Source organism: Setaria italica, chromosome IX, assembly GCF_000263155.2.
Source record: "Setaria italica strain Yugu1 chromosome IX, Setaria_italica_v2.0, whole genome shotgun sequence".
NCBI classification, from domain to species: Eukaryota; Viridiplantae; Streptophyta; class Magnoliopsida; order Poales; family Poaceae; genus Setaria; species Setaria italica.
This window is the reverse complement of record NC_028458.1, coordinates 40,020,827-40,042,474: the sequence shown is the minus strand read 5'-3', so window position 1 is coordinate 40,042,474 and position 21,648 is coordinate 40,020,827. Positions and strand designations below refer to the sequence as shown.

Genomic DNA, 21,648 nt, shown 5'->3' with positions numbered 1-21,648 from the left:
CCCACAAAAATATATTTTAAATATTAACATGTTTGTTTCTGATGTACAGTCATTAGGTGTCACTGTCATGCCTGTACCAGAAACCGAGCAAGACACAGGAATGGTTCTGGCACGCTCAATGATCCATCAACTAAATGCGATGGTTTACATGTTTTGTTTTGTTTCCCTTTCAAATTGGTACGTGACTTTCTCCATTGACCATCGGACAAACCAAATCTTTATAAAAAAGAGGCGTAGCGAAAACTCCCAATCTTACTCTTGCAAAATTCTTTTAAAATTCTAAAAAAGATTGATTTGAACTAAGAACCTCCAAACCAAAGTGGAGAGTTTTACCATTACACTAGGTCCACCCTCGCATTTTTATTCCTAAAAAATTACCCCTTCATTTCAAAAAAAGACTTAGGGGCTATTTGGAATGCCACAAGAAAATGATTTGTTATGATTAGTTACTACATAAAATACTTAGGGGCTGTTTGGAATGCCGGTTTTGAAGCTAAAACCACTATAAAATACAGCCCCCAATTTTTTTACATGTAGAGCTCCGAAAATATGTTTGGAAGAGTGGTAAAGCAAATTAAAATACACCCGGTTTGCTCCATTACAACCGGAAAAAAAGAATCACCTGTGGAGGTCTGTATTTTAAAACAATATTTATCGGGGCCATCTCCCTCATCTCGACCGACCGAGCATCTGCGGCGTTTAGCTATTGGGGATCGGCCGCTGCAACACCGGCGGAGGCAACCGCGAGTTCATCGGCGTCGGAAGCAGCTGTGAGGCCGCATCGCGAGCACATCGGCGTCGGAGGCAGCTACGAGGCCGCGTGGCGAGCACATCGGCGACCGGGTCTGCGGCGAGCGCATCGGCGGCGGATCAGGTGCGGCCTGCAGGGCTGCGCTGCGAGCGCATCGGCCGCGGAGGCAGCTGCGGAGCTGTGCTGCGAGCGCATCAGCGACGGAGGCTGCGGCGAGCGCATCGCCTGCATCGGCAGCTGCGAGCACTACGAGCACATCGACGACGGCCGGCGAGTGCATCGGTGGTGGTGGAGATGCATCGGCCTCGACGGTGAGATTCCGAGTCTTGCCGCCGCCTTCTTGTCCTCCACATCTCGGCGGAACTACGCACGGGCAGGGGCAGCACTCCAAATCAACCCAAGCCTAATCTCGCCTCTCTTCTCATTGCTCGATGTTGTGGTGATGCAATCTCTCTCCTGCTTTATGCTGGGTGAAATTCAACCGATTGTGAATGGGATTTGAATCTCTTTGGTAGCATATTTTCGAGGGCAGCACGAAGAAAGAGCAAACCCATCTTTTTTAGCTGGACTATCAATGGGATATTGAATTTGATTGTATCTTGGAGAATTGTTGGATGTGAAAGAAAAATTCAGATCGCATATGTTTGATGTTGTGTACTGATTCTTTGGTTAAATTGCAGAACTTATAAGAGATTCGGTTCGATTCAATTGCTGGCTTATTCACTGGGCTACACTTCCATAGCTGCTTTTATATATGTGATTATCCAAACAATCATTTACCGGGTATAATTTTCAAAGGGTTTTTCTTGTGCACAGACGAATACAGCTGTATACTGTTTACAGGTGAATATTTTTAGTAATCTTCCAAACAGGGCCTTAACCCTTTTTAGTAGCAGGCATTCTTCTTTCAGTCTTCCTAATTACTTCAGGATCTTCACCTTTTCATCTTTAACCTGTACAGAAGTTGAAACTAGCTAGTCAAGACTCGAGAGACACATTCATCCAACACGACACCAGTGATGATGTGCAAAAGAAACTCACTACCTGCAAACATGTGATATATTGGAGTATGACAACAAATTACTCTGTTGATCGAGGAAGGTACAATTGGCACACTACCAGTGCAAGCAGAGTGGTTAGTCCAGTTCAGAACATTATTAAAGAATTTCCCTGAGGAAAATCTACGTTCATAACTATTTTGTTGATATTTTTTAAAAGAATCATATTGCTCAGTTTTCTTTTCCAACAGCTAGGAGCAAAAGTGTACAAAATGATAATGGTATAATATCGAGGAAAAAGTTCATTTTACTCCTCTCACCTATCCACTTTATCCGCTTAACCCCCGATCAAAATTTTGACTCACTTTACTCTCCTGAACTATTTCATTTGGTCCAATCTACTCCTAATTAGATTTCTCTTTTTTGTTTCTCTGTGTATGAGTTGAATTTTGAGTTCAAATTTTGTAAACAGATACAAAAACATGATGCTTTATGTTAAAAACTTATACTAAGAATTTTTCATGGTTATTTTCATAGGTTAGGAATATTTAATACAAAATTGATCTTAGATATACAAAATTGTACGAAAAGTAGTCATGAAAAATTTCTAATATTTTTTTCTAACGTAGAGCATCACGTTACAAGTCAAGTGACAAAAATCTAAAATTAAAATTAAACTTGGACGTGAAGAAACAAAATAAGAGAAATCTAATTAGGGGTAGATTGAACCAAATGAAATAGTTCAGGGTGTAAAGTGAGCATAAATTTTGCTTAAGGGGTTAAGTGGACAAAGTAAATAAGCGAGGGGAGTAAAATGAAATACCTAATATCAACTCCATGACAATGTCAAATGCGACCTTCGCAAACAAAAGAAAAAAAAAGACAGATGCGACTGCAGCATCCTTGTACTATTTAAAACACTTGTCACAACATTCAAAATACATAGCTCTAATTTAAAATTAAATGAACAATAGAAAGTGTAGAGGTACTACTTGAGATAAATTTTTTTCTGAAGACCCTCAGTAACAATTTTATCTCTTCCCAAACAAATAACAATTTGATCTCTCTGTTTTTCTAATAGTTATCTTTCTTGTTCCTGTGAGGAGCATGAAATGCTTCCATCTGTAATGAACACAGGACACCAATATGATGTGAGATTATTCAGTCTAAAGAAAAAAAGCTCATGGTTATCTTTCATGTTCCAGTGAGAAAAGCATAAGTGCTTCCATTTGTAATGGACAAAGGATACAACTATGATGTGAGATTATTCAATCTAAAGAAAAAAAACTCGGCAAAACTTCAAGAACAAAATTTAGACAGAGTTAAGCAGGTCCATCACAAACTGACTCATGAAGATCGAAAGCAAAACACATCACCACAGTGAAGCTGTATCTTCTCCTGTAAGGCTTATGCAAGTGCTTTAGATTCATCAATGACATGGAATTAAATTCGGCAGGAGAATTACTCTGCAGCATATGCAACCACCAAACCAAACCCTGATCCCTCAATAGTAAAAAGCAATTCCATAATTTCAACTCTTGAAAAACTGGTAAAATATTTCCCAGCAAAGAGCTGAAAAAAGGTTCAACTCTTCATGTGCCCATCATGCCAAGTACACTTACAACTTGCTTCCAAATGCACAACATTTGCTATGTAAATGCCTTGTGATAACTGATGTGATAAAACTAAAGAGTTTGGTTAATTCAACACAAATTGCAGTAAAGGACACTCAGACAGTATCAAAGCAATATCTTAGCCATCATATAATGATGAAAGCTGGTAAACGACGTACCATATTGGCTTCAGCAATGACGAAGGAAAGGAGCTATCCCATCCCCTCGTGGATTGGAAGATAGCAAAGGTGAAGAGAGAAAGCAACAAGGTAGCCAATGAGCTGGCAGCTTTAGCTAGGCGGTGTGGTTAGGACAGGCACCTGCGTGTCTTTGACTTCATCAAAAACGAATGTAATACTCTCATGTCTAGCTAATAAAATGCTCTCTTTGCCGCAAAAAAAAAAACGACATACCATACATACCATATTACACAGCTTACGGCTAAAGACCAGATGCAGCTGATGTGAGTGTACACCATCAAATGTCTCACTGGGCTGATTTGCAACGGAGCAGACACAAACAGATAGTATCAGATTTCAAGCCTTTTTATATCTAATATAAAGCAAACAGATATTATCAGACATACATTTTAATGCAAGACCAAAGAAAACAAAATCTGCTAAGATACAATACTATTCTGTCACTGGCTAAGCTAACATGAATATGTATACGACACTTTTACAGTTTCTCATCACCTCAGATATAAAATGAACAGAACAAAGAACTATGAGGCTAAGGGACTGAACACAATTGATGCAGTGGTATATCACTGAAAAAAACAACTATACCTTGATGGCAACAATCATAAATAATCAGTCTTGGACTCTCATATACTAAGCACAAATAAAGCAGAGCTCATCTTGTAGTGTTTTGGACTCATAATCATAAAAATAGTATCCGAACCAGAGAAAACAGAACTACCTAACCACATCACATTTTCATCATTTGGCAGTTAATTATGGCGCCATGTTTGTATGAGTTCTTGGAACCAATGACAGACATAGCTATGATAGTTCAATGCACAGTGTAACACTAGGTACCAAACAGTCAAGATCAAGCACTGCAAGGGCAAAAAAGACAACATGGGAAGTCAGGAACATTCTAAGAAAGATAAATGTACAATATCTGAATATCTGCCAGACACAAACAAAAATCCTGATATGCATTTAACATTAAAGTTAAAAATCACCTTATAACATTTATGTGGTTAAAGACCAAATGCGGTTCATGTGGAGGTATACCACTGAAAATTTCTGACCAAACCATAACTCAGAACAGAACATACAAACAAATATTACCTCATCTTACATTCTTTCAGAGTTGTAACCATATATGAATACTCTGCAAACCAGAGAAAAGAAAAGACACTAATAGTACATGCAATTTCAGTGCAAGAAAACAGCTTGTTCTACAAAGAACAAGCAAAGCACAACTCATTTGGAGTAGCATTATTCTTCAACTTCCTTCTTTATTTCTTCCATGAGTTCATCCTTGTAATCCTCAAACGTGCCATCATATTTCTTCACAGTGCCTTCCTCCACTACCCATATCTCGCTCCTTTGCTCATCCTCACAAACACGTGATATCAATCTTGAGTCATGGCTAACCAAGACGACACCTCCAGTGAACTCATCCAGTGCATCTGCCAATGCATCAATACTTTGCATGTCCAAGTGATTTGTTGGCTCATCGAGCAGGAGAATGTGAGGGTTAGACATCGATATAGAAGTGAACACAACACGGGCCTTTTGACCACCAGACAATTTAACAATTGGGGTGAGATGGTTGTGCCCAGGTAACCCAAATTTCCCAAGCTTAGCACGGACAGCCTCCGCTTTGCTCATTCCCTCCTGATCTGGGTGAAGCCTCAACAAATATTGAACTGCATTTTCCTCCATTGTCAACAAGTCAACAAAATGCTGAGAGTATCGCCCAATCCTCAGCTTCTGGCTCCTCCTAACCTCCCCTTCTGTAGGGGTAAGATCACCGGCAAGTAAATTAAGCAGGGTAGACTTCCCTGCTCCATTTGGACCAACAATAGCTACACGAGTTCCCATATCAATGCCAACATCAACATCAGACAGCTTGAAATCTGGCCTACAAGGGTAGCTGAACCCTACCTCAATGAGCTGAAGGAGAGGTGGTGTAAGCTCAGTAGGTTCTGGGAAATGAAACTCAACACTGTAGTCACGCCACTTCTGCGGCACAGCCGCCTGTTTCTGGTCATCATCATCATCTGCTGTATTCTTCCCCTTACCCTTGTTCTTGGCAGCCTCTTTAGCAGCCTTTGACAGCGCCTGACCCTTAACCTTATCCTGAGCAGCCTTGCTCCCAGACTTCCTGGCTGCTTTCATCTGCTTTTCATATACCTCAAACTTTCGGTTCATCTCCTTCCTCTTCTGCTCATAGCCACTCTCAAAATCATCAAAATTGCCACGGTAGACATGCAGACTCTTATCATGCAAATGTATGATCTCATTGCAAACTGTATTCAGGAAGTCCCGGTCATGGGACACAACAATCAGTGTCTTCTTCCACTGCGAGCACAAGTATTCCTCCAACCATAGCACAGCTCGGAGATCCAGATGGTTAGTCGGCTCATCCAGGAGCAGCAGAGTTGGCTGCATGAAGAGTGCACGGGCAAGTGATATGCGCATTCTCCAGCCACCGCTGAAGGACTTTGTGGATCTTGCCTGCATAGACTGATCAAACCCCAGCCCCGCGAGGATCTTGGATGCACGCGCTCGGGCAGCATCTGAGTCCCGGAGATTCAGCTTCTCATACACCTCAACAAGCCGCTCATTATCATCAGCATTATTGGACGCCTCAAGCCTGGCCTGCTCAGCACGGAGGGCTGTGAGCTCCTCATCAGCAGCGACCACAGCCTCGAGGGCCGATCGGTCATCACCAATAATCTCCTGCTCCACGAGCAAGACATCAATGTTCCGGGGCACGGGGACCTGGCGCCAGGCCAGGAGCTTGAGCAAGGTGGACTTGCCCATGCCGTTGGGGCCGACGAGGCCGTACCTCCGGCCGTGTGAGATCCGGAGGGAGGCGCTCTTGAGCAGCTCCTTGCCGCGCGCGGAGACGGAGAAGTTCTCCAGCACGATATCCTTGACGTTGTCGTCGACGGCGCCGTCATCGGCCGTGGCGGATCCGGGGACGCGCGCGCCGATGACGACCGAGAAGGCGTCGCGGTCGTCGCGGAGCGCCTCCTGCCTGGCGGCCTCGGCGGCCGCGGCCGCCATGGCCTCGCGCTTGTCCTTCTTCTTCGCGTCCTTCTGGGTCGGCGCGACGCCGGAGCTGAGGTCGACGGTGGCGGCGCGGGACGGCTTGGGCTTGGCGGCGGCGGCGGCGAGCTCGGCCTCGTCCTCCTCGTCGTCAGAGGGGGGCAGGTCGATGTCGCCCATGTAGGAGGAGGCCGGCGCCTTGGATGGCTTGCCCTTGGGCTTGGAGGGCGCCGCCGACTTGGAGGACTTGCCCTTGGCCGCGGGCGCGTCCATGGAGGCGAGCATGGCGGAGACCGACATGGGCTTGTCCTTCTTCCCGCCGCCGGCGGCGGCGGAGGAGGACGACGAGGAGGAGTCTTTGCGTCCCATCGATGCGGTGGTGGCGGCGGAGACGGCGGCGTGGGAGGGGGATTTAGGTTTGGCTTAGCCCCGCAGGGTTAGATCGGGGATTCGTTTATTCCTGTGGATGTGATAGGAGAGACAGTCCGGCCCGTCTCCGCCCGCGAGTTGCCAGCCCGCCGCTGCCGCGGGGGGTTTCGTGTCCGGCCCGTTTCTGCTTTCACAGTCGACCACATGTCTTCTTGGTGTGGGATGCACTGCGGCACCGCCACCGCGACTCGTGCTGCCACTTCTTTTTGCCCCGACGAGATTCGACATTTTGGCAGTTAACGACTTTAGAATCGTATTCGTATATGAGTATGTTTTTTAAAAACGAATTGCATAAGTAAATTACACCACACGATGACTTAGCAGTTGGATGGCTAGTAAAATACGGAATGAGGGTAGATTGATCCAACAACCTGTAAAATGCTCAATTTAGTACCATAGATTAACAAATTAGTGCGTCCAAAACGTTACAAAAATAATAGTTGTTGGGTTCCTTCTTTTGCTAATGTTGTTCAATTTTGAGGCCCTGCACATCCAAAAAATAATAGTTCTCAGTGAACAAAAATGGGATTTTCTGTTACACCCTACCTTATCCTGCCATCCTTAAATTGCTTTGCAGCTTCGCTATGTTAGCTTTAACTGACTCCTCTTTCTGCCTCTAGAGATGCCTACACACAAACAAAAAGTTAAATACATCAAAGAGAAAATCGCTGGTGCAAATTAATCAGTAGCAAGGTGTATGCAAACCACATTTTTTAGCAACAGATCATGTCATAAAATTCTCAATAAACGGTAAGTCATGGAAACTTTAAAGGCACCAGTAGAGCATTACATGAGCACAACTGTACAAGTTAGGGCCTGTCAGTCATGTTTTATTACTGCAAGTAAATGGCACGATTTGGTCAAAGAGGACATGACAGTCGCAATCCCAATAGACTATAACTTGGCTGAATAGGACAACTGAGGAGATTAACACTAAACTTATGAGTATCATCAATAACATAGTATTTTTATCCACGTATGAGCACTATATTGCATGCGAAACTGGAAATTCAAAGCATAACTACATAAGTCCTGATGAAATAACTGGCAGCTAAGTTTCATCATTCCCTATCTTTTGCATTCCTTAGGTTCCCGGAATAAAATGAACAACAATGCATTATGATGTTCAGTGTCCCAGATAATATGTATCTTACAAGACAAGTGAAAGGAATTAAAATAACGCAATTGAATATGAATTATTCTTTATTATGGATAAAGGGCTTATGGTTTACAATTACAATGTAGTTCAAAGTTGAGGTTCCACCATCAGATTGAACACTTATCTTCAAAACAAATGTCTGAAGTCGCAGTCTCTGTAAGAAAGAACGTCATAGAATTTTAGAATAACCTGAAAGAAAATAGGTAGACATTAGAAAATACAACGGTGTAGGGATTATAACAGAAAATAAACAACCACGTACATGAAATACGTAGGTAAAGGATTTTCTTATATACTCAGAAGTTCATTAAGATCGCAATATTAAATAGCACATCAGTCCTGCTAGGTCCAACCAGTTCACAACCTAGAGTGCTGCAAGAAGAAAAGGCAGCAATTTGAACCCTAGGTTCAACCAAGGCATATTAGATAAATACAATGTGGGCATAGTAATGTAGCAGTTTTCGTAAACACGCCAAATTACCAATAAGGCAACAGATCCATAAGGCAACCAAAGTATCCAAGAATTATGTCTTAGGACAACCAAAGTAATGAACTGTTGTAAATTAAACCACCTCCAGCCATAACAGAGCAGTAATGTTTGCTATGGTTGTGTTTCAAGCTACCTAAACATCCAACAACGTAATAGCTATAGGAAACCGAATTACAAATGTGTTAAGGGATAGAAGAGTATGAATGATCTTGAATACTGGATAAAATTATACCATCTTCATTTGGTTATATTTAGAGCTGGCCAATGCTTTGCACTGGAACATTGCACCCCCTTTCGCAAACATTTAAGCAAAAACCATAGCATCTAAAGATGCTGAGAGACAGTGAGCAATCAATAAGCTTGCTCAACCTAATCAGTGAACCGATAGTAATTTTAATCAAACAGCAGCAGCATTTGTTTTGTGTGTAAAGAAAGGACATGGGGGATTGCATTTACACTTGTGCCAATTTTACTCAATTCCTGTATACAAGCCAGAATCAGCACCTGTAGTGAATATAACCATAACCGCCTTATCCACCACATGTGGTCAGCTTGACTTCTTTTGCTAGCATATTTTGTGCACTCAGTCCTCATCAGTCGTGACGCCAAAACCGGGCACATGGCCATGACTTGCTTTCATTTGAACAGTTGTCAGTCACATGCATCCTAAGATCAACAAGAACATGCTTACATGGCATGACCAGGTAGAAAACTTTGAGTTTCTGCCTCGGCGTTGTTTGTAGTATCACTATCTGTGCTGGAGAAATTTGCCAAATTTACATACGAGGGCTCAAAGCTTCAAAAATGGTTGACATCCTCAACACAAAACAGATTAATCACCAACTATTCCAAGCAATTCATCTTGATCAGATGCGCTCCCCTCCTCCTCAACCTCAGCAAAAAAGGCTGAAGCAGGCTCATATCCAGAGAGTTTCATCTCACCAATCAAATCATTCAACATCTCATACACCTCCCTCGATCTCGGATGGACCTTATCGCCTACAAGGAAACCATGCATCTCGGATTGAACCTCAATCCAGCTACAGCCAGGTTCCTTTTTCAGCCGTCCCTGCCTCATTAGCCTTCTAGTCTTTGAAACATCAACCCATTTCCCTGATTCAGCATATACATTTGAGAGAAGAATGTAAACTGATGGATCATCTGGATCTAGCCGTAGAACATTGCTAGCAGCAATTTCAGCCACTTCAACATCTTGACGGATCTTACAAATGCTTAGCAGAGTCTTCCATATGACTGCATCTGCTTCAAAAGGCATGCTTCTGATAAATTTCAGAGCTTCCTGCGGGCCCTTTGAGCGTCCAAGTATATCCACCATGCAAGCAAAGTGTTCCAGTTGAGGTTCTAACTTGTAGCAGGTGGTCATCAGATGAAAGTAGCAGCATCCATCGTCTAGCAGACCAACATGGCAGCATGCCCGAAGAACTGCAACAAACGTTGCATGATTTGGCAGAACATTTGCTTTCTGCATCCTCTCAAACATCTCTAGGGCTTGCAATCCCTGGCCATGGAGCGCATAGCCACATATCATAGCATTCCATGACACAAAATCCAGTTTCTGCGCCTTCTCGAACACTAGCAGTGAGTCTGGCATGTTCCCGCACTTTGCATACATGTCTACAAGAGTGCTAGAGATATATTCATCTCCAAGCATTTCCTGCTTGATAATCTGACCATGGATCTGTTTTCCCAACTCAATGGTAGCCAGATTAGCACAAGTATCAAGAACCGTGGCATAAGTAAAATGATCAGGCTTTACCCCCATATCTAGCATCTCCAAGAAGAACTTCTGAGCTTCTTCACTCTGTTTGTTCAATGAAAATCCTGATATGATAGAGTTCCACGAAATAAGCTCTTGCCTCCCAATTCTTTCATGAAGTTTCTGAGCCTCTGTGACCATGCCACATTTGCAGTACATGTCAACAACAGTGCTTGCAACAAAAGCATCTAAACCAAGTCCCGATTTAATAACCTTGTTATGAACCATCAATCCATATTCCAAAGATTGTAAACCTGCACAAGCCTTAAGGACACTACCATAAGTAAAATCATCAGGTTCCATACCAGAGCGCAGCATTTCATTTAAGTGAGATATAGTATCTTCGTAGCATTCATTTTGCTCAAGAGCCGCAATAATAGCATTCCAAGAGACAGAATCTCTTTGCTCCATCTCTTGGAAGATAAGGTATGCTTCGACCAATGCTTTGCACTTCCCATATAGATCAAGAATTGCATTTCTGACACAAACATCCACGTCAAAACCTGATTTAATTGATAAGCAGCGGACTTGCAACCCCTGAAAGTATCCCTTAACCTCAGCACAAGCACTGAAAACACCTGACAAGCTAACTGCATCAAAACCAATACCAGTCCTGGTCATGAATTGAAAAAGTTGCATGGCCTCAGCTCCCAGCCCTGTGCGCACAAGCCCAACCATCATGGCATTGCATGTCTCCACAGTATGGTTGGGCAAACCAAAGAATGCCCTTCGAGCATCAACCAAGCTATCAGCCTTAGCATACACGTCCACAACTGCTGTGCCAACAACGCGGTCAGAACTAAACTTATTCTTTATGGCATGCGCGTGTAACTGGCGAGCGGTGCTCAGACATGATATTGCTGCACAGGATCTAAAGACACTGGCATAAGCCGGCTGGCTCACCCCAAGTCCCAGCCTCTGCATCTGCGCAAACAGCTTCAGCGCTCGTGTGTACTGTTCATTTTGAACACATCCCGCGATCACTGCACCCCAGGAGACCCAATTCCTCTCACCCATTCCATGAAAGAAGCGCAGTGCGTCTTCCAAACTCCTGCACTTGCCATACATGTCCACAAGAGCACTCCCGGCTCGGACATCAGCCTCCAGGCCCGTCTTTACCACCAACGCATGGATTTGAACACCAAGGGTCAAGTCCTCCAAACCACTGCACGCCTTCAGCAAAACAGCAAACGTCGTCCTGTCGGGGGCAACACCACGGCGAGCCATCTCCAAAAACAGACCTACTGACTCCCGAAACATGCCACGCTGGCAGTAGCTTGAGACCAGCGCGTTCCACGACACGACATCCGGGTCCGGCATCGCGTCGAACATCGATACGGCCGTGTCGATGTCTCCCGCGTGAGCGTAGGCCGTGAGCATGGTGTTCCACGAGACCGTGTCCCGGTGGGGCATCGCGTCGAACACCCTGCGAGCGCCGGCGGCGTCCGCGCAGCGGGCGTACATCTGGAGGAGGCAGTTGGAGACGAATGCGGTGGGTACGAACCCGGACACGAGCATCCGCGCGTGCGCGGCGCGGGCCGCGCCGAGGGCCGCGCGACCGGCGTGGGCGCAGAGCTGGAAGAGGTGGGAGAAGGTGGCGTTGGCGAGGGGCCCCGCCTGCGCGGGGGGCGGCCGGGACATCGGGAGCTCGGAGGGCGCGAGACGCGCTACAGATGGCGCTCATGTGCTATTGGCGGGAGACGGCGCGACTGGTGGAGTGGTAGAAGCTGCCACTGCCGCGCAGCGCCATTGGCGGGCACACGACCTTGCTGTTGCGAACAGCGCAGGCGATTGAGCGGCTCGTGGGGATTCGTTGCTGAGCTCGTCGGTAAACCCCTATAGGCGGCGTGGGGGAGCGGCAGTGTTGCGTGGAGCTGGAATCCGACGGTTGCGCTTGGTCCGGGGGCGAGCAGCGGCGTGATGGACAGCGAGGGCGAGGGCGACGGCGACGGCGAGGAGGGGGCGGGTGAGCGGCAGCGCGTTTTGCGATTGAACGCCCTGCCGTGGGATTTGAAGGTTTAGCTCCTAGTACTCCCCAGGATGGTTGGATCTTCTGATTAGCGTCGAGTTTTCAATTCTACTTTTTTTTTAGTTTCCGATTTTTGTTGTTCATAATTCCTTGTGTTGCAGAAATCTCTTCTTCTACTATAAAAAAACAAAACCAAAACCAATTTTTTGTACGTCATACCCTCCGTGAACCCTTCGTCCCGCCCTATACTCAATTTCTTCCGTCCGCTACTCATGCGCCGATCTCCACCCTTCATTCCGGTTTAACACGCGAACCTCGCCCACCCCCGATGCCTCCTGCCTCCTTCCTTCCGCCGCCACCCCCCCACCCCGGGGGGGGGGGGGGATTCCTGCAGCCTCCCATCCGCAGCCACCCGCGCGCGACCTACTCCGCGTCGCCCTAGGCCTTGGGCCACACCGCCGCTGCCGCAAGTGCCTCCTTCGCCCTGCCACACCCTCGCCGCAGCACCCGCCTCCTACGCCGCCCCGCACGACACACCCAGCTCACCACCGCCCTTGCGCCTCCTCCCCATCCTTGTCGTCCGCTCCACCCCCGCTGCCCACCTCCCCACTTTTTTTCTGTTCGCCCCCGCCACCGTGGCCAGTGGGTGCGACGCGACCAACGGTCCGAGGCGGCAGCGGGGCAAGGTGAGGTGGCACCCTGCTCCGCGAGGATTAGTGCGAAGGTGGGATGCGGCGTTGGAGATGGCGGGCGCGTATTGAGCGGACGGCAGCGCCCCTCTCTCTCCCTCGCTGCTTTGTCTCTCAGATTTGGCAACCGCGAGATCCGGCAGCGAGGGCGGCTGCCGCATATGGGATCCGGTAGGGACGGTCGGCACGGCCAGCGGGCGCGGGATCCGGCAGTGGGACCGCCGGCGCGGGCGGCCGACGCGGGATGCGTCAACGGCAACGGCCGACGCGGGTCGCGGGACCTCACAGGTATACCTCTCTCTCTTCCCCTCTCTCTCCCTTCCTCTCTCGGGTCGACAGCGACTACCGGTGGGTGTCGCTTCGGTGGCCGATGGATCGTGGTGGCGCGTCACCGCAGCAGCCGGTGGGTCATGGCGCCTCAAGCACCACTCCTGTCCTTCGATTCATGTGTCACCTCTTTGTCCAGGAGATGCAGTGCCCGAATGGATCCTTGAGACTTGCAGTTCTCCGACATGACCTAGCTTAATCTTGTGATGCAGCTCCCAACTCTATTTGTGTATCATCTGATACACTTCTCAAGAAGTGATAATCTACATTATCTTTCTTTGCTCATTAACTTGATAAACACTTACACAATCCAGATAGGATGTCAATATGATCAGTAGTCAGGAAGAAACTGTTAGAACAAAAGGTTTTTGACCTAAGATATGCATCTATGTGCATTAGGGTTTTTGAAGTGGTCAGGTCCAGTAATTGTAAAACAATTACTGTTGATTTAGTTCATGTGCTGACATGTGATATCTACTGGTACTTATGCATGTTATATTGATTTTGAGTTTATTGTATGAAACAGTTTGCAATTTTGTCTATTGCAAGGAGAAGAAGGCTCCTGAATGATGAAGTTTTGACTCCTCTTGCTGAAAGCTCTAGGTAATTCCTAGATATATTTGGATCTGACATAACTGATGTTGGTTTGGCTACTGTAGCAAATGTTTGTAGTAATCTGAGGGCAGTTGATATTAGGTAAGGGTTTGTGTCTTGTCAGCTGTTACTTGCTAGAAGTTCAAGAAACTATATCTTATTTATGACATATTGTTCTCATGCAGTCGCTGTGAAAAAAATTACTACTGCTGGTGTTTCTGAGATTGTAAGCCATTGCCTATCCTTGGAGATATTGAGATGTGGGTACGACTTCCAACAAATTGCATGCATAACCTTATGGTCAATCAATCTCAGTTCCAACCAAGCTCCTTTAATCATACATCTGATGAAAATGCCCTCTACATAGCAACTTTATTTATGCAAGCTTCACCATATAAGTTCCCTTGTATTGGAAGCATGAACTGTCTTTGTGTGGTGTAGAATGGGGAGTCTGTGGAAATATGATGGAAAGCCTCACTCTGGAGGAGTGCAGTAACTCTTTGTGTGTCATCACAGGTAAATATATATGTTTTTCTGTTGGATGTCAGGTGCTCTTAAGTCTGGAAAAATTTGTTTCCAATGGTTCAAATCTTTTGCTAGAAAACCTGTTCAATCTTTATTCTCATCAGAGTACTATAATTTGCGCTTGTGACTTTCTTGTTAATGGTGTTAATTTTTCTTCCACATTACTAAACAGGTTTGGTGCAAGATGGGCTGCAGATTTTGTGCTACTGGAACAATGGGCTTCAAAAGCAATCTGTCTTCTGGAGAAATTGTAGAGCAGTTGGTCCATGCATCGCGCTATTCTCAGATTCAAAATATTGTTTTCATGGTAAGTTAATTCATGTAGTTTTAAGTTGCCTGAAATTTCTATTCAAAAGAAAGAAAATTAATGCCAGTCAAATGCAATGATTATGCACCTTTCGCAATCCCTTCGAGTGATATTTTCATCTTGACCAAGCTGACCATATGAGGGGCTGTTTGGGAAGAGGGGCTAAACTTTAGCCCCCCATTTTAGCTAGATTTTAGCCCTCTCCTCCCAAACACCAGGGCTAAAATGGAGGGGCTAAACTTTAGCCCACATAATCCATTAGCTCCTCCAAGGGGTGCTAAAATGAACTAAAGGGGCTAAAAGTGGTCTCCGGTTGCCTTCTTTCCACCAGTGCCCCCCGCACTCTCTCTCTCCTCGCAGACTTCGCCTGGCCCTGCTTGCTCCGCCTCGCTGTGTCCGCCTCGCCTCGCCCGTCCCCCACCTCCGCCTCGCCAGCCCCGCCGTCCTCGCCGACCCCGCCGTCTCCGCTTGGCCCCGCCAGCCCCGCCTCGCCGACCCCGCCGCGCTTCGCCTCCGCCTCGCCGGCCTGTCCCCGCCGCCTCCGCAACCCCCTCTCTCTCGGCGTCGCCGGACCCGTCCTCCCCGTCGGCCATCGACGGGAAGGAGTAGTAGGACGGTGGTGGCCGGCCGGATCCGGGGTGGCCGGCAGGATCCTCGCTCCGCCAGCCCCGCCGCCTACACCCGCCCCCGCGGCCTCCGCTGGCCCCGCCGTCGTGCCTGCCGCCGCATCGGACGGGCCTCGACTCCTCCTCCGGCGTCGCCTGCTTCGACGTAGCCGCCGCGCGACTGCGGATCCGAGGCGGCCGGTCGGATCCTTGCTCCCCATCCTCGGTCTTGGAGCATGACGCAAGGAAGCGGAGCTTGGCGGCGGTGTCCGGGTGCGAAGCCGCCGCCTCCTCCAGCTGCGGCGCGAGAAGCTTGGGGGGCGGGGCGGCCGTGCCGTCGTCACCTTCGTCGCCGCGGCGGGCGTGGGAATGAGAGGCTCTGGGGCGAAGGGTGGTTGGTTGGTGGGTTTGATCGAGGGAAATGAGGGCAATCTAGTCCTTTTGCACACTAGGTGCTAAAGTTTAGCCCTCCACCCAAACACCCCAGGTGCTAAAATTTAACCCTCTATTTGATTATTGCGCATTTTTACCCTGATTTTTTTATATACTTCACGTACAGGCAATTTACTTGCATACAAAGAAATTGGTTTTGCAATTATTATTGCTGTAGAACTGGTAAAAGATAACTGCAAGTATTAGTAAAATATTTTTTATAAACTATATGCTAATGCTGTATGCAGCCTACTATGAAGTAGCTACTGCCTGCTGGTAAACTTCTCTGCTCCGATTACCCCTTCATAATGAACATAAGAAACTTGCAACTGCTGGAGATCAAGTCATCAGCTACTGAGGATAGAAGGTTAAGCAATTAAAGTCATCAGCTGTTGGAGATCAAGTCATAAGTAGAATATATGGTTCTATTTAGTTGATTGTAGTGACAAAATATGTATATGCAAATAGCTTTTGAAAATCTAACCTGTTCCTCTTGTCATGTCTTCCTCCTTGTATTTTCGTAGTCACAAAAACATATATGCATCTAAAGTAAATAATGATCAGACTAAAGTAATGTAATATTTGTTCTTATTTTCACACTATTATTGTCCCATTGGATGCTCCCACATATTGCAATATTAATATTTTATAGTCACATATTGCAATATTAATATTTTGTAGTCTACGCACGGGTACAATTCTAATCGAAACATAACAAATCAAGGGAGAAGAAGACGTGTGGTTGGGCTGCGTTGCACGCGGCTGATATCTTTTTCTTGGCCCATGAAACTCAATGGAAAACGGCTTGTTTTATGTGGCTCTGACGCCCCTCCGGCCTGTTTTATGATGGGCGCAACCGGCCTTTTTTCGTGGAGAGCGGGGCGCTGCTGGGTGATGGGGCCACTTTGGGCCGGGGCCACCACGCCTTACATTAGCCCACTTCCAGCTTCCGGCCTTCTGCTCACGGAGTCTGGCGCTGAGTTGGCGGCGCGGGCTCGCCGCCGAGCTCTCTACAGGTTCGGCCGCCTGCCAGCTAAAATCTTTCTACAGGTTCGGCCATGCGCAGGCGGGCGCGCTGCATGCTACCCCGGGACGCTCGGTTGGGTGAGCATGTGTGCGAAGCGCAGTTTGGGTGAGCAGCTGAGGCGAGACGCGCTCATACGCGGGCGGGCTCGTGCACCGCCGGGACGTTTAGGTGGGCAAGACACGGCCGGAGAAGCTTGGCTTGATGACGATCCTGGTGGAACAGACCGGCGCTGATGGGATCAAGGATTCAAGGCCGGCATGCCGAGCGGATCGTGCTTTTTCTTTCTTTGTCCCCCTTTCTTTCTCCTTGTTCTTCGTATCACACGATGATGACGATGGATTATTGGATCTGTGAATCTGTGGAGTATGTAAACAGCATGAGAAATAAAAATTGAGAAGAACGAACTTTTTTGTGGTGATTTCTTTCTGAATTTTTGTACAGTGATCAGAATTTTCCTATTTTTTGTACGATCTGAAATCTCGAGTTTAGATAAGTTCGCCATGTTTCAGTCCTTGTAAATTCAGTACGTCAAAAGGAAATACAAATTCCATGTGAAAGTCCACCAACGATGCTTCTCGTACAATAAAACACAAAAAAAATATGTAAAGATGTGTTCTTTTAAAAAATATTCATGCGTTGGGAGCATACAACAATGATCTGTTGTGTTCATCGAGGTCATGCCGTCCCACTACAATGGCATACAAGGGAATTAGCTGAAATATGTTATAAGGACAAATTGTCATTTTACTTGTCACTTAACCCTCCTCTGACAGTCAGCTAACGGAAATGGCATTGAAGGGATGGGAAATTTAATTCACTGGTAGTGAAGGGAAGTTGAGAATTTCGATGGCACTTGAATTTTCTTTTTCAGTCTGGTTGCGAGGAAGTCACGTAATTGGAATTTACTCTTTTTTTTTGTTGGTCGCAATTTTTTTTTCCAAGCGCAGATACACTACGGGAAGGCTTCCAATAAAAATTCACATTTTTTAAGATAAAAAGTAAAGCATCTTATTTTCTTTAAAGTAAGCCATGTATTTGTTTTTTCAAAATTGTGGTTGAGTATAATATTAAATTTGTGATGATTTTTATTTTCATACCGAGGTTCGTCACAGAAATTGAACCCAAATTTGAGCTTGGATGGGCAATTTGCATGTCTGTGACAAAAATTCACAAATTATCATAGATGGTGCATCGTTAATAATGTTTTCTGAATCCGTCATGAAGAATTCGTCATAGATTAACATGTTTCTTGTAGTGTAAAATTTCTAGATTTTTACTAAATTAAACCATAGTTGCTTCTAAAACTTCAAAATTAAAGCACTATATGTATCTTCCTTGAAAACATCATATATGCATGTGCCGGTTCCATCATGCATGCAGCCACAAAATTGCCAACCTATATAGCCATAAGTCCATACCGGCTTGGCCTCCACCACCTAAATGTGTACTACAATACCTTTTGCTCTCCTACGTAAGCAGAGTTCCCGGGTCATCTTCACCAGGAAACTCTTCAACAGGACTAAGTCCATCTTCACCGCTCTCAATTGGCTCCCATGGTTCATTTTCTTGACCCCGAGCGCTAGCTTCAGATCTAGGAAGCTCACCTTTCCATGCAGCTGCCTCACCACCTGAAACTGCAAAGGCGGCGGCGATCCCAGGTTCCGTGATGTCGTGTATGCTCGCTCTCTTGCAGTTGTCATGTTCCCTCTGTTTCTCCCTGTTCCGATATTTCTGGTAATGGCTGGCGATCTGGCTCGCAGTCTTGCTCGTAAGAAACTCCCTCGACATCGCATTCCAATTGCCTCTATAGAAGGGCAGGCCCGCTAAGAAAAGTCTACAAGCATTTACCAGATCAAATATTCAGTGAACAACATATAGGCGTTTGTTAGCATCGTTGATGTCATACATGAAAATAACTACTACTACATATATCTTTCCGCTCTCTATTTTGAATTTTGATGCCATACATGAAAATCAATCCTATAGCTTGGTAACGAAGTTATTGAGGCAAGAAGAAGAAGACGATGCACATACCTGTGCTCATATTCCGTCCACTTCTCAGCCGCCTTCTTATTGCGTTTATCGCCGCCGGCACCAACTGCCCGCTCAGCAGAGTTCTTCCTCGCTGCAACTGGTGGAGCAGCGGGCACCACGGCCTCGGGCACTACTTCTTCTTCCACCGCCGCGGCCATAGCAGCAATCTCCATGTCCCACACGGGCGGCGTCAACACTTCCAGAGACTCGAGGACGTGGCTCAGCTCGGCGAACATGAAGGTGCACCGCTGGTGAATCTGGACCGGCGTCTTGCCGATGATGCCGGAGGCGATGTGGAGGGAGACGGTGTTGCGGGTGAAGAGCAGTAGCTCCAGGAACTTGTCATCCCTGCGGGTCCACTTTGGCTCCTGCTCCGGCGCCGGCGCCGGCGACGCAGCAAGGGTCAGCGGAGGCGCCGCCGTCGCTGCGGCGTACCCATCGTGGTGCATTGGGGCTCCCAGCAAACAGAACGTAGTCCACAACTACAAGTGCCAACGAGATGTCCGTACAAATTGGGCTAGAGTTCTAATTTCTAACCGACAAGAGGAGGGGGAGGTCGGCGGGAGGCGCGGACGACGGTTGTGGAGTCTAAGGAAACCGGTTGGGCAAAGCTACCGTACGAGTAGTGGACTTTACCCATCTGTACATTAAACAGATAGCAAACCTTTAAACGGTTTGTCTAACGTTTAACGTTTAACTATTTTTATGTGTTTTTGCATAGACACGATTGGTTAATTGGAGTTGGCCATTGTGACCGAGGACGGCACGGAGCCACAGTCTCAACCCGACACGAACCCGGGCAAATCGACTCAAACCACGACGCGTCCACGGTCCACGCGATACCCCCAAATATAAATCCCCCCAACCCAAGGGACAAAAACTAAACCCGGAGAAAATCCTGCATCGGCGAGTTGGCGACACGAAGTTACCAGATGGCGAGCCCGAGCCACCAATCTCGTCGGCGAAAAGACACCATAGAGATCTTCGTGAGGCATGGGCTAGTACGCTGGTGGTGAAGCCCACCGATACGATTTACAGCAACATGGCCAAGATGGAGGAGATCACTGACGTCCCCCCGATCCTGCAGCGGATGACCGTCAACTGCAAATCTCTGTACGACCACACCCCCGGGACGCTGGCGGACCACGACATAGGGGACCTCACGACTCTGCACGCGTCGTAATGCGTCTCCGGCTCGATCAGGCTCAGCAAGAAGACGCTCAAGGCCCAGGGGATCGCCGTCGACGGCGGTGCCGATCCCGCGGGCGACGACGACGTCAAGGAGGAGGCGGGCGCCCCGCCCGTGCAGCAGGAGGCCGTCGGGAAGATGCGGATGGCCGTCGCGGACTACATGATCCCGGGGCCGAAGAGGACGATCACGCTGGAGGTGGAAGCCGGCGACACGGTCGCCAGCGTCATGGAGCAGGTGCAGCGCAGGCGGGGCTACCCGGTAGCCCTGCAGTTCCTGACCTGCGACGACACGCCGATGCGTCCCGACGGCGGCGCGACGCTGGCGGGCTACAACGTGACCAAGGACTCGAAGCTGGAGCTACAACTGGACCTGGGCTTTGCCATCGCCGCTGATAGGGAGGAGCGGAGGCTCAACAAGGCTCTAAATTAGACGTTCCCTGATAAAGTTAGCACTATATTGTTGCATATACCTACTTAATTCCTGCAATTGGTAAAGCTGATCGTGCTGCGGATTTAATTGTGTGTTTAGATGTTCTCATTTCGTGATTTCTGATTTTTTTTCAACCTATATATTTTATATTAAGATGCGTTTGTTTTGGATCTAGATTCTCTTTAAAAACATCTCCATGATGAATCAGAATCACTTCGTGAAAACATAGCTTTATGAAACTGTTACCATTTTTCCGTAAGTTTGTATAATTTGTTCAATGGTACGGTTATTTTGTTAACTTCATATAATTTGTTCTAGATATTATTTTAATTGTTAATATATTATATAATTTGTTGTAAGGGTATACATAATGAGTTCGTATAATTTGCTCTATGGCTACAACTATTTTGTTCTGCAAATTCATAGATTTTGTTCCATGTGTATAAACAGTTGTTCTTTGAATTTATATACTTTGCTCAATAAGTGTGTATAATTTGTTCTTGGAATACAATTTTTTTGCTCCATGATCTCATATAAATTGTTTAATGTGTACAACTAGTTTGTTCCATGAGTTTGTATAATTTGTTCCAGGTGTATACATTTTTGTTGCCTGAGTTTGTGCAATTGTTCGATGGTACAAATATTTTGTTTCTTGAGTTTGTATAATTTTTTCATGGGTAAATATCTCAGAAACATTTTCCAACCTGATTAAAAAATGGTAATAAATAAAATTCGTTCAAATATAATTAAGTGGGATCTTGTTTTGAAGATCTTGTTTAAAAAATACAACTGCACAATCGAAAATTAATTTGGATGCTTTGTTTGGGATGACATCAACAACCACGTGCAAGATTATCTCCCTAAGGACTAACCACCACTATTGATGCATGTGTACAATAGCTTTTTTCATGGATCAGCCCTCACAACCAGTCTAATAAATCCCCGCTCCTCCCATATGTGCTCTGGTAGACTGCTGCGCGTGTGATACGCTGGTTGGGCTGCTGCGCGTGCACCTTTCTTGAGGTGACAGGTGCTGATTTGTCGCCTTAAGCGATGCGTAACCGCACCCAG

At 46.6% G+C, this 21,648-nt stretch overlaps 4 protein-coding genes and 2 long non-coding RNA genes across 7 annotated transcripts; 3 read left to right on the top strand and 3 right to left on the bottom strand.

The window, feature by feature from the left end:
- The first annotated feature begins 635 nt into the window (after window positions 1-635).
- On the top strand, window positions 636-2,059 carry LOC111255919. The gene is made up of 2 exons (XR_002676071.1): window positions 636-1,594; window positions 1,713-2,059. It is a non-coding gene; the product is annotated as an uncharacterized LOC111255919 (long non-coding RNA).
- A 2,448-nt stretch (window positions 2,060-4,507) lies between these two features.
- On the bottom strand, window positions 4,508-7,097 carry LOC101771735 (ABC transporter F family member 4). Its single transcript, XM_004983734.3, has one exon. The coding sequence runs from the start codon at window positions 6,959-6,961 to the stop codon at window positions 4,811-4,813; it is 2,151 nt and encodes a 716-aa protein (XP_004983791.1). The 5' UTR covers window positions 6,962-7,097; the 3' UTR covers window positions 4,508-4,810.
- Window positions 7,098-7,395: 298 nt separating this feature from the next.
- LOC101771340 (pentatricopeptide repeat-containing protein At3g02330, mitochondrial) lies at window positions 7,396-12,433 on the bottom strand. Of its 2 annotated transcripts, XM_012842744.2 has the most exons (3): window positions 9,175-12,433; window positions 8,260-8,369; window positions 7,396-7,647 (listed from the first exon to the last, which is right to left on the bottom strand). In XM_012842744.2, the coding sequence occupies exon 1, from the start codon at window positions 12,086-12,088 to the stop codon at window positions 9,503-9,505; it is 2,586 nt and encodes an 861-aa protein (XP_012698198.1). In that variant the 5' UTR covers window positions 12,089-12,433; the 3' UTR covers window positions 7,396-7,647; window positions 8,260-8,369; window positions 9,175-9,502. The 2 variants fall into 2 exon arrangements, with proteins under 2 accessions (XP_012698198.1, XP_012698197.1); XM_012842743.2 differs by having other exon boundaries at window positions 7,396-8,369.
- A 1,986-nt stretch (window positions 12,434-14,419) lies between these two features.
- Window positions 14,420-16,492, top strand: LOC111255920. Its single transcript, XR_002676072.1, has 3 exons — window positions 14,420-14,542; window positions 14,724-14,858; window positions 16,144-16,492. It is a non-coding gene; the product is annotated as an uncharacterized LOC111255920 (long non-coding RNA).
- A 1,897-nt stretch (window positions 16,493-18,389) lies between these two features.
- On the bottom strand, window positions 18,390-19,405 carry LOC101771892 (transcription factor SRM1). Its single transcript, XM_004986793.1, has 2 exons — window positions 18,957-19,405; window positions 18,390-18,756 (listed from the first exon to the last, which is right to left on the bottom strand). The coding sequence occupies exons 1-2, from the start codon at window positions 19,403-19,405 to the stop codon at window positions 18,390-18,392; spliced, it is 816 nt and encodes a 271-aa protein (XP_004986850.1).
- Window positions 19,406-19,998: 593 nt separating this feature from the next.
- On the top strand, window positions 19,999-20,577 carry LOC101771496 (polyubiquitin-like). Its single transcript, XM_004986792.1, has 2 exons — window positions 19,999-20,069; window positions 20,160-20,577. Exons 1-2 carry the CDS (start codon window positions 19,999-20,001, stop codon window positions 20,575-20,577), a joined length of 489 nt encoding a protein of 162 aa, XP_004986849.1.
- The last annotated feature ends 1,071 nt before the right edge of the window (window positions 20,578-21,648 follow it).